We start from the raw sequence: 18,295 nt of genomic DNA on the forward strand, positions 1-18,295 counted from the left end.
TGTGACTAACCTTGATTTGACAAAATCTAACTTGCAACTGAATTTTGACTTTTATGTGTACGAGGCAGCAAGGAAAATGGCCCAAATGCAGACAAAATGGTGATATAAATGCTTTGAATCAAAAGTCCATACAGAAAAAGCTGCAAAACCACAGGTTAACAGGAATGCTTCAGGTAAAGGTACAGCCAGGCAGGCACAGGCTACAGATTTGGGTCGATGCAGCAACAACACAAAGGATCAAAGCAACATTGAAAATCTGGCCAAGAGTAAGTGAAAATGGCTGGTATACTGTGGGTGGTAATTAGCGGAATGAGGAGCAGGTGAGCAGGTTTATGTGGGAGTCAGGTTACTGGGACAGGTGAAAATGTCTGAGGGCATCTGGTGGATGGATGGAGAATGGCAAGTCTGGAGATCTAAGAAATGCAAGGATCTGGGGGAAGTGAGAAGTGGCTGGAGAAAGACAGAGCAACATCAAAACTACTGAGGCAGCCCGCTTGACAGGACTTAAGCATTTCTACTTGGAATGACCCAAAGGGGAGAATAGCAATGTTGGGCAATAAATAGTAGAAGGGACACAATGTAAAAGCATTTACTTTGGTTTATTTTATTTGGTTGTTGGTATTTGTTTATCTGTTCTTATGTGGAGAAACTGGTTGTTTTGATTGATAAAATGATCATGCTAATATGATGATGTGGGGGCCTTTCACAGTTTGTAAACGTTATTCATACAGTGTGTGAATAAACTACCCCCAGGAAAAATAAATTTGGCACCTGTAGTAGGGAAACAACTTTATCCCACTCTGCACAAATTACAACCAACTTTTCTTATTTTTAAATACATAATAAACTCCAAGCCAATCTTGACTTAAATAAGATAAATTATTTGGAAATTGATCCAAGCCTACAGCATGTTCTGCAAATATAAGAAATTATGACCATGGTTTAAAGACAAATCAGTTTTTGGTTGTTTACTTTCATTTTACTGCAATTTTGGTTAGCAATTTGGTTAATTACTTTTTGTTCAGTAATCATATTGCTATTATTGAAACTGGAGTAGTTCATAACAATAATCACTGCCAGATGAAGTAAAATTACTGTAAGATGCTCAACTCAAAAGAAAAAGGCAAAAATGTATTATGTGGAAAGTTTATATAAACTATGTGTTCAGGTTAAATACTGTATGTGCTGCATGTGGGGTCATCTGTAAGAAGAATTTTTTTAAACCATCCAGAGAAATCTCCTAAAACCTGACAGAAGGAGAAAACCCTGCTTTATCTTTAGAGTTAATTACAGCTGGGAACAGCTCTAAACGTGGTATTCCCTTTTACACACACACACACACACACACACACACACACACACACGAGGTGTCCAACCACAGGCTGTTTGCTACTAACCATTAAGGCATGTAAACAAGCCGATTTGGGTGACACCCGACCAGAAATGAGAGCTTTCCCAGGATGCACTAAGAGATCTGTCCCGTGTCGGTTGGGCTGCGGCTCTGACAGTGTGGCGGCGATAGCGTGAGTTTGCAAAATAACTCCCAGTTGTGAAATGATACGTTCAGCGACAACGTGCATAATTATTGCCTGCGAAATGCTTCATAATAAGTCATATTATTTCAAATGTGGGATAAGGAATGTGAATACAGAAGCAGCAGAGAATATATTAAGAGCTGGTGATCCCCACTGTTGTTTTTTCGTGTTTATATTTATGTGTGTCTGCTTTAAAAAAAAAAGGCTGAAAAATGACTTGACTCCTTGTTTTCTTTCTAATTAGGAACTCACTAATTTAAAGGCCAACTGAAGTTAATGTTTTTTAAAATGACATGTTCTCCTGTGGTTCCTCGTCTACATAGCTGGAGAACTTCTTTTCATACAGCCAATTAAATCATTTCATTTAAACACATTTGCTTAAAGCACTAACGTCACGTTTCTATCGAGCTAACACTGACACTACCAGCAACACTGCCTCACAGCACAAAACCTTGAACTACAAAACACATTAGCCTTTCTGCTTGTCCGTCTTATGTAACATGAACACATGTCTTGTCCTGCACATTTTCATTTCAAATAAACCCTCAGGGGATAAGTGCAACCAAGTACATGGGGGTAATGTCAGTTGTCAGGCTAGTTAGCTAATTTGGTGCACAAAACATTAAATCTTACCTGCAAATGCCGTTTTGTTCTGTTTAGATGCTGGTGTGGTCCCTAAGCTCTTTGCACAATCTGTGCTGTCACTCACGCCATGTCTTCTGCAGGGGAGTGCGTACTGTTCGCAATGTGTACATACTTGTTCTACCCCTGCTCTCGTCCCTGCAGGAGTTGCCATTCTTCTCGAACACTGTATTGGGCGCTGTGGACACACAGGAAGAAAGCAAAAAGGTTATATTTTGTTTTTTTTACAGTGTACGTTGTCATTGTACAACACGTTTGATGTAGACCACTTGCTTCTTTGTTCTTCTTGTCTTTATAAATAGGTTTTCTGATGATTGGTTTGTCTGTGAAGGAGATGAAGAGGAGGTGAGTAGGTCAGGGGCCCAACAACCATGCAACAGCCCATGCACTCTTCAATACTACTGCTAATACTACTGAATTAACAAAATTATTGATTGTTTGATTGACTGGCTAGTATGAACCTTTTTTTGTGCACATGAATGCAAAAAACACACAGATCCATTTACACATACAGACACAAAGGCAGTTCCACACGCATGCTACAAAACAGCAACACGAGTCTCAGGGGACATTTCCATATGCTCGCGGCTCTGAACCATGAAAACTACACTCACACCTTACAAACTAGTGATGAAAGTGATTCCTCCAAACGCTAATCAGGACCAAAATAACTGGCTTGATCATCTCCTATCAAAGGCCATGGGACTCACCGACATGTGGACAGACTGACAGAATAAATGTAAGTTGACACCAACCCAGTTGTGTCAACAAAAAGAAAAAAAACACACCACCAAAGATGTAGACAGGTAGACATATGTGGGACATGGTAATGACAGGGACTACATTAAAATTAGAAATAAGAGTCAGACAGAAACAGGGTGAAAACTGAATAAAGAAATTAATACAGCTGGAGTCATATGTGGTGAAGACTTATTAGCTGACCTTTTTCAAAGAGTATTTTCAAATAGATCGTTTGTGCTAGAAGGGGTTTGAATTATTACTGCTGCTTCTACTGACACTTCTATTACTGCAGCTACTACCCTTATTTATTCCATGTCATTACCACTGGTGTTCCTATCGATATTTCTGTAAGTAGTAGCTATTAATTAGGGATCCAAAGAAATACTGGCTGGATGGATGGATCTTTTCCAAATTGAACTAAAACCAATACTTTTGTTTTCTATGTCCAAAAAAAGTAGTCATAGTCCTGAAATGACAGAACTCATTTCACTTTTGCAGTCAAAGTTTTTTATTTGCTGTTAATAGGCTATTGGGAACACATCAAAAAATGTTCTTTAGCCTTCAACACTCTAAGTGGATATGATAGTGTCCCTGTTGACAACTGAGTCAGCGGGGGTACAAGACAGAATATGAGCGAATTTGAAAGACATGATGTGTGAAAATATAAACAATAATTGGGAAATTGCTTTGTCCTCCAGTGTATTTTACATTTTTTTGTTCTTCACTACTGAAGAAGCACTGTGTCTCACAGACATGGATTCAACAGCAGTCTCTTCACCTAGCATCCCTAGTGTAGTTAGCACCTTTGTTGGGCATTAAACCTAGCATGGGAAGAACGCATAAAATCAACGTTGACAATCTGGCCAGGAGCAGGTGAAAATGGGCTAGTAAATACTGTGGGTGGTGATTGGGGAATAAGGAACAGGTGAGCAGGTGGATGTGGCGTCAGGTGACTGGGACCGGTGGGAAATTCTGAGGGCATCTGGTGGATGGATGGAGAGTGGAAAGTCTGGAGAGCTCCTAGAAATGCAGGGAGCAGGGGAAGTGAGAAGTGTCTGGAAACAGGGACAGAGGGTCAGACTGAGCAACATAAAACAACTGAGGCATACCAAGGCATGACTTGGCATTTCAACTTGGAATGACCCTAAGATAAGAACTATAAAAAATGTGCAGTGGACATACTTTGAATTAATCCAACAGCTGTCACTGGCAGTGCAGACCAACAGACAGACAAGTAATCACATGTTTGGGACCAAATGCAGGTCCAAAAAAAACAAAAAGTCCTAGACCTGAAATTATAGAACTCACTGCTTTTACAAACTTTTTTATTTGCTATCGATAGGCTGTTGGGAATATGATGTGTGAAAATACAAACAAGGTGGGAAATTGCAATTGTTTTCCTATGTATTCTTTAAAATCCTTTTTTCCCCTCCAATTTTGGAATGGCCAGGTCCCCTCACACTACAGTCTGTGTTCTTTACTATTGAATTCCTGTTGTTGATGGTGTGGTGAAAGTGTAGGAAGCACTGTGTCTCTCAGACATGAATATGCATTAATTCAGCAGCTGTCTCTTCACCTAGCGTCCCTTGCGCAGTAACAATTACATGATCCCTCACCAGCTTCCCACCTACCAACACTGCAAAATACATTTGATGGGGCGAACAGCCAAAACAGAAGCACCATTGTTGGGAATTAAACATGCTTTTTTTTAAACCAACCACCCCAGGACCCCTACTCCTGTATCTCTTTCAGAAAATGGAATTGGCTTTGTCCCTGGGAGGGACAGCTGCAAGTTGCAACCAGGTAAGTTCATCAGTATCTCAAACCATGACAAATGTGCTAGAGATAATCAGTGATAGTGTCTTTAAATAACACACTACTAATAGTCTACTGTGATAGCACCGCTATTGTAGTATTAAAAGCGCTTTTAGTACTATTACAAGTGCTGTAAAAAATATTTAGATACTGTATTATAAGTACTTTTTGCATAATTTAAAGAATTTGGACAAATATCCTGTCATCATTAAACACACCAAGAAGCTGTAAAAAAAAAGGAGCAGAGACGAACAAATTATACTATTCATATTTATTTGAAAACAACAATCCATTTTTTCCCACTTCTACTGCGATTCCTTGTTGCAACTGGGTTCATACATGATATTTGTATTAATTCCACAGAACACCATCACAAACGTTACCCTTTTATATGCACGTTTACCTTTTTTTTGTCCTTTTTTTTTTGTATTGTTGTCATTTCTAAACAATGACTTGTGCTTTGATATCTTTGAAAGAGAGAAAGAGATTTTTTTTTTTTAAAGACATCATTGTCGTCATGATAAGTGTACATAACAGAGGGAGGATCGAAATAGAAAAAAGTCGTAAGAAGAGGATATACTGGTCGAATACACACCGATACAGAATACAGAGATACACACTCACATTGCAGCCTGCCCGACTCCACCCAAAAACTGTCAAAAGAGAAAAGAGTTGTGCCACTGAAATCACCACAACCCCCAACTGCTTCCTTCTTCTCCTGGTTTTAGGATTTTTAAGTACACTAATTGTTGCCTTGCAACAAATACACTCCCTGCTGGTGAGCAGAGTTTTGGCTAAATATTGCTTAGCTACACAAAGAGTATCCAGGAGAGGAAGAGGGGTCACAGAAGGGTCAAAAAAGCAGTGCAGAAAGCCTCAATATCACGCCTGTTAACTGTATTATTATTATTATTATCATTTTTTTCCAGACAATTTTGGGGTTCAGAGCGCAGAGCAGTTCTCCTCCTAAACACTTTCCATTTCAATCAATGTTTGCAGCAAAAAAGAAACTGACTAGAGTGCTGGGACTTTCATAGCAGAGATCCTAAGAAATATAAGGTGCATTTGTCAGAGAGTTTGGTGTATGTGTTTGTGTACGTGTCCCCAGAAGTAAAACCATTAAATAAGAGTCTCGTGGGTTGATTGCCATGGCCACGTGTGCGTCAATGCCAAAAAAAGGAAAATGTATATGTGTTTAGGGGAGTTGACTGAATATTTACATGGACTGGAATGTTTTCCCCGTTCAGGTATCCGACAAATAAAACTGTATTCATTCAAGCAAAGTTGTTTTTCATAATGTGGAGCTACCTCCTTCAATATTTGTCTCAAACGCTGATGGAGGCGCTGTTGGGGAGGAGTGTGTGTGTGTGTGTGTGTCTGTGTGTGCGGTGGGCTTTAAAATTAACAACAGTTAAGCAGAATGCCACGGTGCAAGAAGGCATGTTCATTCACTTAATGCTAAGAGCAAATCTATGCCTCATAAAAATCAAAACAAGAAATAATACCACGAAAGTATGTAAAAAAAACCCAAAACAAAACAAGAAAAATCACAACCAGGGACAGGCTAAGAGCAGCAGAGAAAATGTACAAGCAAACTACCGTAACCTTAATGTGGATGTCATTCTAAATGTTAAGTGCGGATAGATAGATAGACAGACAGACAGACAGACAGACAGGTTGATAGATTTTATATACTGTATGTATTCATATGCTGGGTAAATATTCTGGTAAATCTTACTTCTATGTGTATATACCTCCAAGCAGAGGAGGCTCACTTAGACGTATATAAATAGGTCTAACATATAAAGCCATATTACAGTGTACATATCCTCGCCCTAATGTAAGCGATAGCAAAAACCCCATGCTTGACATAGAAAAAGGCATCCACGACATTTAAGAAAAAATTTACAATTTATGAAACATGGTAACAATAATAAATAGTATTATAGAATTGCTGCTGTACACAAAAAAAGCCATTTTTAAAATTTCACTCATATAAAAATATGTTTTAGTGCAACCGTACGTAATAGTAATATTCATAACTTCACATCGCTTGTCGAGACTTTAAGGTGTCCAAAGAACAAAAGAAACACAGGAGGTGGGGGAGGAGGAGGAGAAGGAGGAGGAAGGGGGGTTTGCATTTATTACAAGCTGATACGCAAAACGTGATAGTATTGTATTTACATTTACCTCCTTCCTGTTTTGTTTGCTTATAAGAATATAAGCAAAACAAACAAACAAACAAACAAAAGATTAAAGAAAAGGCACACACATAGCTGTCTGATTTCCTTTTTTTTCTTTTTTAAGTACCGCTTAACCAGTGTCCTTTTTTTATAGCAGATTTTGGTCTGGCTCATGTGTTGGTAGGAGTTAACGTACATGTGTAACCGTATGCAGATCCTCTTTAAAGTCTTTAAATAAGAAAGTTTCTGAGAGCAGGCCCTGGTTAGAGCAGGCATGCTGTACACAGACTTTAAAACTGCAAACTGTCCATTTGTGTTTTAGTCTTTTTTTTTGACAAGAGCTGTTTATTTTTGTATGCATTGTGTTTGTGTGTGTGTGTTTGTGTGAGAGAGAGAGTGTGTATGTATATAAACTGAAGTAGAAGAATATGTGTGTAAAGTGTGCAAAAGTATTTTCTCTCTCTGTTGCACTTCATCCCTTCCTATTATCCAAAAACAAACAAACAAAAAAAACGATCGTCCATCGTTTCTGCTCCTCTTGTTCTTCTGCAGCCCTACGACACATCTTTGCTTCTTTTTGCTTTCTACCTCCCTCTCTCTCTCCAGATGGAGAGGTTTGGACGCTGTTGGAGGCTGGAGGGTTTCAGATGCGGGGCTGGGAGGATGCGAGGAGGAGGAGGAGGAGGAAGAGGAGTGAGGGGAGGCGGGGATTGATGGGTAAGGGGGCCTGAGCTCCAGGCCGCTAAAGTGCTGAATCCCGGGACCTTGTGGAGGAGATGGTGAGGGGTGAGGAGATGGCGGCGACATGGAGATGGATGGCGAGCGCTGCTGTTGCTGGGAGTTGGGGGACAACGCAGAAGGAGAGGAAGAGGAGGAAGAAGCTCTGCCTCCATCTTTTCCTTTATCCCCTCTACCTCCTCTCTCGGCGAGCTCCTCCGAGTCGATGCACAGCGAGGCAATGGCTTTGGTGCAGGTGTGGATGCTCTCTTCCTGCTCATGCCTCACTCCTCCTCCTTCCCTCTCCTGCGATGAGGGTTGAGGTGAGTTCAACTCCCTCAGCCTCTCACCTGCTCCTGCTACTCCTCCTCCTCGAACTCCCCTCTCAGTGAAGGAGGCGAAATGAGGGCCAGTGGACTCGCTGGTGTTGGAGTCCTCTGATGTACTCTTCTGCAGCACCAGGCGGGATGTGACCTGCTGCGCCCCCTGCTGGGCCAGAGGGGTGGTGATGGACGTAGGGACGGAGTGCACCATCTGGATCCCTCCGATGGGGATCATTGGGAACGGCGAACGCACCTGAAATGAAAATTTCACTTTGAATCACATGTAAAGGTCCTTTGTTGTCCAAATAACTCATCAGTGAGCCTCACTGCTGCACTGGGTCACATGTTCCTTCATCACCATGAGTAGTTTATTCTGACTCAGTCCCACATACACCATCCTGCTGCCCCAAACACTCACTAGAGAACCACATGTGGATTCAACCGCTGAAAATAGTCCCCAACAAATTCACTATTTCCTCCTGGTTAAGTAATATAAAGAGATCAGCTGTTTGAGAAAATAAATTACTGAGCTTTTTTTTTTTTTTTAAATTAAACCATATTCCAATAATAGATTTCTGTCATCAGTAGGAACCAATGGGTTTATGTTATTGGGAGTCTTATGGTGCTGATATAAATAAGTAATAAAGTGTATTTTTCAAACACAGCTGTCTTTCTTTATAACATTTAACATTTATATATTTAAATGTATATAAAATAATTAAATAATGAAAATATTATGGAATAAATTGCCTAAAATATAAAAATAAAATAAAAGATTAAAGAAATATAAGATATAGAAAATATAAGAAAGTAAAAAGTAAAAATATATATAAAATGCAAAATATCATAAATACAAAATAAAAACTGAAAAATATAATTTTAAAGAAATTACCTTAAAATTAAATGTACAAAATAATATATATTATATATTAAATTAATAAACAATATTCAAATAAAACAATATATCAAGGTAAAAAGAAGATAGATAGAAGATACCTGGAGTTGAGAATGGAGAGGAAGGTGACTGAACAAGACTTGGTGAGGTGGGCTGCACTGGTTACTGCGGCTCTGGTCCTGTTCCCCTGGGGACTTTGAACCCTGACGATGTTCCTGGAAACACAACAGGAGACAAACATGAAACGATGCTGTAGACATAATCATGAACCGTTGATTCGAAATTGTCTTCTACCACCTGATTTTTATTTAAATGTTATGGCAAAAACCCACAACAGAAATACACAAACTCATTGGACAGTACTAGGTACAATAAACACACATTTGAGGCTGCGGAATGTAAAACCAAATATTATCTGACTAAATAAATTAATATGCCTTGATGAATAGCTCAGAAACATAAATGTGTGGTAGTGCTTGAGAGCAGGTGTTGGTAAAAATAACAAACACAAAGCGTAAAGTCTCAGTCAAACATCTTGTGCCTGAATAATGGCTGTTAAAACATTAATCTATCATTTGGAGAACGCTTGGCTATCAAAGCCGAGCCAGTCTCACTCTCTGCTTCACGCTTTGTTTAAGTGGGACCAGCAGCAGAAGCCAGAGTTTGAAGTAGGGCCCTTAAGAAGAAAAACAGCCGCGTTATTAACCACACCACCGCCAGCCAAGATCCCATTACCACCAAAACCCAGCAGCCCTATCTTCAATCATCCCTCTCTCTAACACACTCAGTCTATCTGATTCGCTCTTCATTCCCTCATCCTCTCTGAATGTTTCTGCTCAGTCTGCCAGACAGTTTTCTTCTCCCTGTTTTGTCTCTGAGAGTTTCTTTTTTTCTGTCTTCCTCTGCTCCCCCCTTTTCTCGTCTTTCTGTCCTTTTCCTCCATCTCCCACATTTCTACTTTAGGTTTACCACATCGGACCACAGACTGAACAGCAGAAAGTTTAGTAAATCACAGTGAAGCACCTAAATATTAAAGTACTCTATTCGCAGTGTTTAGGGAGGCAAATGTTCTAAACAAGACCTTATTTTTTGTAATAAATGTTCCCTATTATCAAAACTACACCAATTTTATCATCTTAAAGTACATAAAGTGGTCTGGCAACAGTGAGAAGGGCCATCTCTGCTAAAAAACACAAATTAAACGTTAAATGTAAAACTTAAACTCTAGCAAGTGAGCGCTCTGTTCAGGGAAACGTGGATTAACTGCTGCTAAATGTTGTCTTTCTTTGTCCTACTCAAGCATAACTCTATGACACGAAGATGAGGTCTTTCCAAAAAATGCAAATATTCATTTATGTCATGCTACCACTTGAGTGAGCCAAAGTGCAGAGTTGCCTGGTGAAGATTTAAATATGTTAAATCCTACAGTATAAACCAAAAACTTACATGATAGTACTTGACCCAAAAAAGAGTTAAGAGAAAAGTTAGCTAACACATTATACTGTAAAGAACAAAGACGAATAAAAATACCATACAGACAAATAAAGCAGAAGAGAATACAGCCGAGTAAACTTATTCAGACTCGACAACAGAGAATAATTTGTAAAGTTTTATGGACTCTTACCGTCTCCATCTCTGCGCTGCCTCTGCGACATCCCAGAGGGTCCAGCTCTGCCTGACCCAACACCCCGGCCTGGTGACCTGCCCTGAGGCCCCGCAATCCACTCTGCTGGCTGGTAGTCACAAGCAAGAAGAAATTTCACATTAAAAATTCATCAAGTACAAAACTTTCATCCAATCTCAGTAACACACTGTAAAATATGTCTATGAAGATTCTCAGTCATCCAGGTCGTAGTTATCCAACGAAGGTTAAAATGAAGGGCAACTGGACTTGGTTGAAGCTACTGGAAGACGTTTCGTCCCTCATCCAAAGGACTTCTTCAGTTCTGACTGACTGGCAGGGAAACTCAGCTATTTAACCTCAGTGGGGTCGTTATCTCGGGTCATCGATACCGCTGGTTCGTTAGTAATAAGTAATAAGTTAGTTAGTTAGTAAGTAGTACTAACGAACCAGCGGTATCGATGACCCGAGATAACGACCCCACTGAGGTTAAATAGCTGAGTTTCCCTGCCAGTCAGTCAGAACTGAAGAAGTCCTTTGGATGAGGGACGAAACGTCTTCCAGTAGCTTCAACCAAGTCCAGTTGCCCTTCATTTTAACCTTCGTTGAACACTGTAAAATAATTGCCGTACATGTAAAAGTAATGCATTGTTTGTATATTTAGATGTATTGCTGCACCTTTTCCTTTAAAATATGCTTCTTTCTGCCCTATTTTTATGTCAGTGCTTGTTTTTTAAAATAAGTTCTATGTGATTCTACCCACAGTACCTGTTTAGATGAGGTTGGACTGTGACAATAATTGAGCTTGGACACTTTGAATAGCAAAAGCCAAAGTGTTTTGCCTTGCTACTCTAGTGAATTGAAGAATAATGAGAACAACAAGAACTCTAACTAACTATACTTGCACTTGGATGTTTCTGACTACTCACATAGACGTAATAAAACCTTACTCGGGTCATCCTCCTCTCGACTCACCTCTGGTGGTGGAGATGTTGGTGGAGCCCTCGGCGAGGAGAAACAGGCCGGATCATCCCTTTGTGGCGGCCTCGTGGTGAAAGGTCGCGCTTGTAGTCTCTCCCTGCTGGAGACGTAGGCCGAGAGAGTGGGGAGAGCAGCGAGAGGTGTCCCCTCCTGGGGGAGAGGTCTCGTCTGTATCCCCCTGATACCCCCAGGTCCCTCTTGGGGGAGATGTGACGCAGAGGAGAGATGTCCCGCCGGGGTGAGAGGTGTCCGGCGTGGGGCGAGAGGTCGCGGCGTGGGGAGAGGTATCGGTGGGCTGAAGGTGAGGATGAAGGAGAGATGGGGGACGGGCAGCCGGAGTGGTCCAGCCCGGGCGAGGACAGGCGGGAGGAGGGGGAGGAGAGGTCTGGGGAGGGGACGGGGAGGTCTTCATCCATGGAGGAGGAGGGTGGAACCAGTAGCTTGCCACCCAGCGCCCGCTGCAGGCTTCGCTGGTACTGCCTGACTGCGCTCCCTCCCGGCCGGGTCACTGGGCGGAGCCTGCGGTGTGATCTGGATACTCGGCACGGTGGTGAAGTAGCCAAACAGCGGAGGCTTGTTGGTGTTGCCGAGGAGGTCAGACGCTGGATGATGAGAAAGGTGAGGAGCAGGGTGGGAAGAGGCCACAGCTGTGATTGACATGGAGGGCAGGCTGTAAGGCTGCGGGCTGGTGGAGCGTGAACGGGTCTTTGGAGTGGAGTCGCCATCATAGTCATCCTCTTCGTCTTCTTCATCATCCACCTCATCGCCGTCTTCCTCTCCACCATCAGAGTCGTCTGCATCTGAGAACTGGTGGTTGGCCATGGCACCTCTGGACATCTTTTCAGACCTCTGGCCTTCATCTCCAACATCTATAGGAGGAGGAGGAAGAAGAGGAGCAGGAGGATATGGAGAAGAGGAACAAGACAAGGAAGAGGAAAAAAAGAAGAAGAAAAGAAGAGGTAAAGCAGATAAGGAAGAAGAGTAAAAAAACAAAGTAGAGGAAAGAGGATAGTATAAAGAAGAAGAAGAGGTAGAAGAGGAGGAGATACAGGAAGAGAAAGTAAAGATGAAGCAGAAGATGAAGGGAGGAAATATAAAATAAAGAAGAACAGAAAGATAAGTGGAGAGAAAGAAACTGTATTAATATGTGGTAACAGAAAGAGTTTAGATGTGAAACAAAACACCACTGAAACCACATTCCCATCAGCTCAAACCAATAAAATATAAAACAATAAAACTAAGTTATTTGAGAAAAAACCCTCAACACTTTGGTTTTTCTGCAGGATGGCCTCCAGCCAAATGCTGGCAAGATCTTATTGTACAGTAGCTGCAAAGTTGCTGTTGGCAGGTAACCAACCATCACTTTGACACTCACTTTGTTATAAAATGTAGCTGATTGGCTGATAACTCAGTGAAGCTGAAAAGAAAGGGGACCATGGGAATGAAAGTTTGTTTGTTTGTTGTTGCTACTATTAAAGAGTCAAAGTTGATAGAGATGCACACTAATGCTGACCTGTTCTGAGTTTTTAGATGGTTTCATCTGCCCAGAAATCAAAGTCTAAAACTATTCATATGAAAATTTTTATTAGGTTCTCCTGGAGCTCCTCCAGAAGCAGCGTGGAGCAGCAGCAGCCTTATGGAGTTAATAAATTGTATTTAGCCGACAGCTATGAGGGGAAATCAGATCCACTAACACTGGGATACTTTTCCAGTTAGTCTCTTATATACAACAGTTTTTCACAAACCACAAATGTTTATGTCTCAACGACTCACTGACTGACTTTTTGTAGCTCTCTCTTTCCCAAAAACCCCTTTGAGTGTGTGTGTGTATGTCGGTTTGTATCCCAATTAAATGCAGAGCCAACACGCACACGTATACACACACACACACAGAGTCAATTGAAGTAAAATGTAATTCGGTGGTTTACATGGTGGAAAATTACCACGAGCTACCAGTCAGATGTTGGTACAATATGATGTTAATGGCTTAGTTCATCCACCCAAACAAGCACGAGCCGTGTTTGTCTAACCAACCTCCATCTGCTGACAGGTAATATGAGACTGTGCGTGTTAACTGGGAATCCAGCACCCAATGCAAATGAAACAAAGTTAAATTTGTGCCCTGTGAGCATTGAAAGATATCATATTTACATTTTGGAAAATTATCCAGACAGACTTTTAAACTGTAAAGTATGCTTCACTGATATATATCACCTACATTACAGGAAACCACTTACAGTTTTTTTCAATTGCTAACCTGCATTGGTCAAAACTGAAGTCACATTGTCAAAACTCTTCACACGGTCAGCGAAACAGAAGTGTATGTGGACCAAGCTGTGAATCATTTTTCATTGCTTTCACACAAAATGCATTCAATGACCACTATCTCCAAAATCCATGAACTCTTTTCCCATTCCTACTTCACCACCTGCAAAACTCTATATATCTGCAGCACATTTTTAAAATGCTAACACACTGTGTCCAAAACTGTTCAAAACACGTTCAAAACAAAATGTTTGCAAATTTCCAGAATTTTGCTGTAGCTGGACAGATATATAGAAAATCTTTGCAGAACATTTACATCCATTTTATGTTTTAGAGAAATATGTGTAATGTTTTGAATGTGGTTCTACTGTAAAACTGCAAGCTGAGTGTAAAGCAAGAAATGTGCTTATATTTTAGCAGAACTGGTTCAAGGGGATGGTACATCAATTACAGACTGTGGTCACTGGGTCTCAGGTACCAGTGTTAACTATGTAAACAACTGAAAAAAATGTATTGCAGCACTGAAATGTCAGGAACTTCTTTTTTTCACAAGTAAATTACTGAATGAACTTCTGATTCATTCTTGTAACATATACTATAGTACAGTCAATAAAGTGAAAATATGTTACAGGTTTCTTCCATTTTTTCTCAGTCTCTTTGGTACATTTACAGGCTGTACTTTTTCTGTATGGCATAGATCAATTTCACCAGTACAGTAAACCAGTACTATAAACCTATGGCAACAAATAAACAGATTAAATTATAAAGACCAAAGTTAATAAAAGTCAGAGTTATGATGTAATATAATTCTTACTAATAGGTAAGTCCATAAAATTCACGTTCTTTGGCCAAACTTTGTTTAAACCCACTGAAGTGTAACACTTTAAAGAGATACTAAATATAAAATGATTTAAAATATTTCCCTTTGATGGAAAGGAGTCTTGGGTTTGTATGTTATACTAAGTGTAAACATCATGTGGCTTCAATGACGAGCTGGAACAAATGATAAGGTGAAATGAAAGAAACTGGTAAATCTGCATAATTAATTATCTTGTCATTCCTAAATTTTCACTATTATATTTATATTCACTAGCTGAAATGCTGCACTGCAACACGAAGAAGAGATGTAGAGAACCACAAAGAGATGTGGCATAGTAAATCCTAAATTTCAAAATTCAATTAACTAATTAAATCTTTTATTAATAGCCACTAATACTATTATTGATGAGGCAGAATGCTACATGGTGACATTCTGTTACCTTTTTAGTCACTCTTGTCAGATGTCATACCATGACAGCTATTGTTAGAGCACACTTCATCCAGTGATTTCAACTTTAATGAATAAAATCTAAATAGATGACTGACAGTGTTGTTGTCACCTTGACACAATATATTTAGTTTAGAGACTAAATGTAGTCTGGAAGGACGACGGAGAAGCTGTTGTTGTTAAAACTCCAAAGAATATAAAATCAGTCACACAAATTTCCAGCTTCATTTTCAAGTCATCGAAAGATTAACGAGACACCAAACCCCACTCATCTGTTCATCTGAGACAGCTGATGAGAATTTATTATTTGAGAATATTTCATGGAAAATCACATTCATCCCTTTCAGCCCACAACATCTTCCCCAGTAATAATTTTCAGATTATTTCCATATCAGCTGATTAATGGAACCGTGGACTTCTTGGCTGAAACTCATGAACCCCGCCGGGTCGTGAGGCGAATACTTATTGCTATTTCTGAGTAACTGCCGGAAAGTAAAATTATGGCTTTAAAATTGTTCGTGGGAATATTCGGATTATATAATAAGAGAGGCTTTTTTAGGGGCTTGTGTGTCCAGTGTGGTTGTTTGACATGAGTCGTGGCTGTCGGGATTAGTTCTGCTTTCCATTACACTAACTGTCTCTGTACAACCGCTCCGAGCCAAAGACACTGCAGGCAGCACTCAACAAGACAGCAGGATCGTCATTGCAGTGTGTGTGTCTGTTTTAGTCTCTCGTGTGCTTTTCCTACCTCCTTCATCTGCCTCATTGTCCTCAACAGAAGACATGGAGACTCCCAACTCCAGACACTTTTTCATATGAGCTTTAGACTTCATGTGCTTCGTCAGGTTTCCTACAAAACACACACACACACACACACACACCATTTTAATGACCCCTTCGACTTACTGGAAACCAGAGCTTGTTTGGTTGCATCGTCACAAGCCTGAAAAAGAAAGAGGCTGAAATGGAAATAGAAGCGGTGGAAGAAACAGCAAGGCCACACATGTACAATTTACAAATTATACATAATTTATACATAATGTAATTTAATGACAAAATTACTCAGCCTGGTCTGGACTCATACATCTACTGCACATAAAGGGGGGAGTTTAAGGTTTGAAAATCTATCAGGCACATAATGGCTTTTTATTAAAGATCAGATATCAGTGAGTCAGCATCTTCAACCACTGATATGATGGAGTTTCCTGTTTGACCACAACCTCGCTGCATGTTTTATTCATTCATTTAACCACTTAGTTCTGTATCTTAAGATTTTATTCTTCAGATAAAGCTTGAATGTCGATTGTTTCGACTAAAAATTTTCTTTAAAAATCTAACACCTAAAGAAATATGATTAGTTTTGTGTTTAAAGAAAGTTTTGTTGCACCACGATGATCAAAATTTTTTTCTACCCTGATAAGGAGCAAATGTATCGTGTGATTATAAAACATTTGTAATTTTCTACCATTAAATAGTAAAACTTGAATCATGAATCATGACACAGAATATCTGTCTATCTAATAAAATTTCCAGGCCTTGACAAATTCGTGTCGACCTTACATTCTGATTCTTAAATAAAAACAGTATGAAGAAAGAAGCCCTACCTTTCGTTTTGAAGGCAAAGTTGCAGAACTTGCAGACGTACGGCCGGACGTCGGTATGCGTTCGGATGTGTTTCTTCAGCATGCTGGGTTTCTTACAGCGGATGCCACACTCCTCGCAGATGTATTTCCCTCGACCACGACCACGAACGTAAACATAGTCCTCGTTGGATTTGTACCTGGAAGACAGAGCAGGTAACAAAGACTGTATGGGGATGTGTTTCTTTTCTGTAACATCGAAATACATTTTTTTTTTTTTTTTTTACAGTACAATGACAGGAATAAATTAAAATCATTTCATATGTTTCCATTTTGGTTAGTGATAAAAGCAGGATCCTCAACAAAGGTTGCAAACTGAAAGAGGAAGGTTTTACATTTACATTTCCCCTTTGTATAAAAATATATGCCGTATATATTACTTTCTTTGTTGTGTATACTCTTTTGTCCCACATAGATGCTGTGTGTCTCTATCCTCCACAGAGAGGTCACAGGTTCAATGTCAGGCTCTAGGTCACAGATGTTTGGTGACGCAGGTTGAAATTTTCAGCTTAAATGTAACTCTGAGTGTCAGAGAAAGAAAGGCCTGAAACTGGGAAATCATCCTGGATTCAGTACATCTGTATGTGTTGACAAAAACATGCAATCCTTTTTATTCCCAGAGTAAAAACTGACATCAGAAAGTTACCAACTGCTCTGCTTAACAGTGGGAGAGGAGGATAAACTGTTCTGCAACGGAGGATATGGATACAGAGGGAGAACAAGAGCTTCATCATCTTTTCAAACACTCATGTGGTGTATGATGCAGCTACAACATGTCATGGTCAGTTTGCAGGCTGAATGAGAAGCACATGAGTAAAATAAAATAGCAGATTAATAATGCCCCAGGGAAGAAGGACCTTTATGGGATTTGCCTATTTCATAAACCTGTTTCTTATATATTTGTCAGTAAGCCATTGAAAATAATACAAAAATAGATTTAAATAGAATACATTTGTATTTGAACCTCCCTAAATCTCCAATGAGCACATATATGGATTAATGAATCTAATGCTATAAGCGATCACCGACATGGCGGCTGGGACTACATTACGGTTAAACCTGATACTGAACTTTTAGGTCGATACAAAATTGATATTTGATATGTAAAAAGTCTTAAGCCCATAACATGAACAAACTTTTTGGGATGAAATGTTTCTTAAAGAATTTTGATATGTAAAGAGAGAGACATTTTACATTTGAAAAAGTGCTCTCAGAATGAAATAACCTCAAAACATATCTTTAGCATTTCTACACTGCCATTATTTGTTACTTATTGGGTGGTAAACACACAGATAATGATGTGGTTGTAGTATGATATGATCTGTTGATAATTTTGGCCATGCTGATCATCAGACTGATATCGTAGGACAAATCTGCTGTGTCTCAGGAAAAACGTAAAACAACATGTTTGCTATCCAATATTATATATTATTGGATATACTTACCTGTGTAGGCCACTAAGAACTATTTAAATAAAAAAATCTTTAGTTGACCTGGTCATAACCCACAGACATATGTAACTGTGGTAGAGATTTCATTGTTTTACGGGATCATAAGCTAAAATGTGAAACTATGCAACATCCCACCACTGGGATCACAGTCTTTATGTAGGTCCTTTTTTCTAAAAAAAATAAAAAAAAAATAAACCTCAGTTCTCCTTCCAGTCCCAC

The 18,295-nt window shown here is 39.7% G+C and overlaps 1 protein-coding gene across 1 annotated transcript; it reads right to left on the reverse strand.

The window, feature by feature from the left end:
* Positions 1–7,407: 7,407 nt before the first annotated feature.
* On the reverse strand, positions 7,408–17,656 carry LOC119909499 (transcription factor HIVEP2-like; the record flags this gene model as incomplete). Its single annotated transcript, XM_038727746.1, is given in 9 exon segments — positions 7,408–8,209; positions 8,953–9,066; positions 10,476–10,584; positions 11,448–12,055; positions 12,099–12,322; positions 15,734–15,835; positions 16,590–16,765; positions 17,272–17,312; positions 17,651–17,656. Coding segments are annotated over 9 exon segments (2,182 nt in total), but the record flags the coding sequence as incomplete, so codon positions are not given.
* Between the last annotated feature and the right edge of the window lie 639 nt (positions 17,657–18,295).

The sequence above is a fragment of the Micropterus salmoides genome, unplaced genomic scaffold (genome assembly GCF_014851395.1).
Source record: "Micropterus salmoides isolate LMB-PRFRI ecotype aquatic unplaced genomic scaffold, ASM1485139v1 Ms_hic_scaffold_18, whole genome shotgun sequence".
In the NCBI taxonomy this organism is placed as follows: Eukaryota; Metazoa; Chordata; class Actinopteri; order Centrarchiformes; family Centrarchidae; genus Micropterus; species Micropterus salmoides.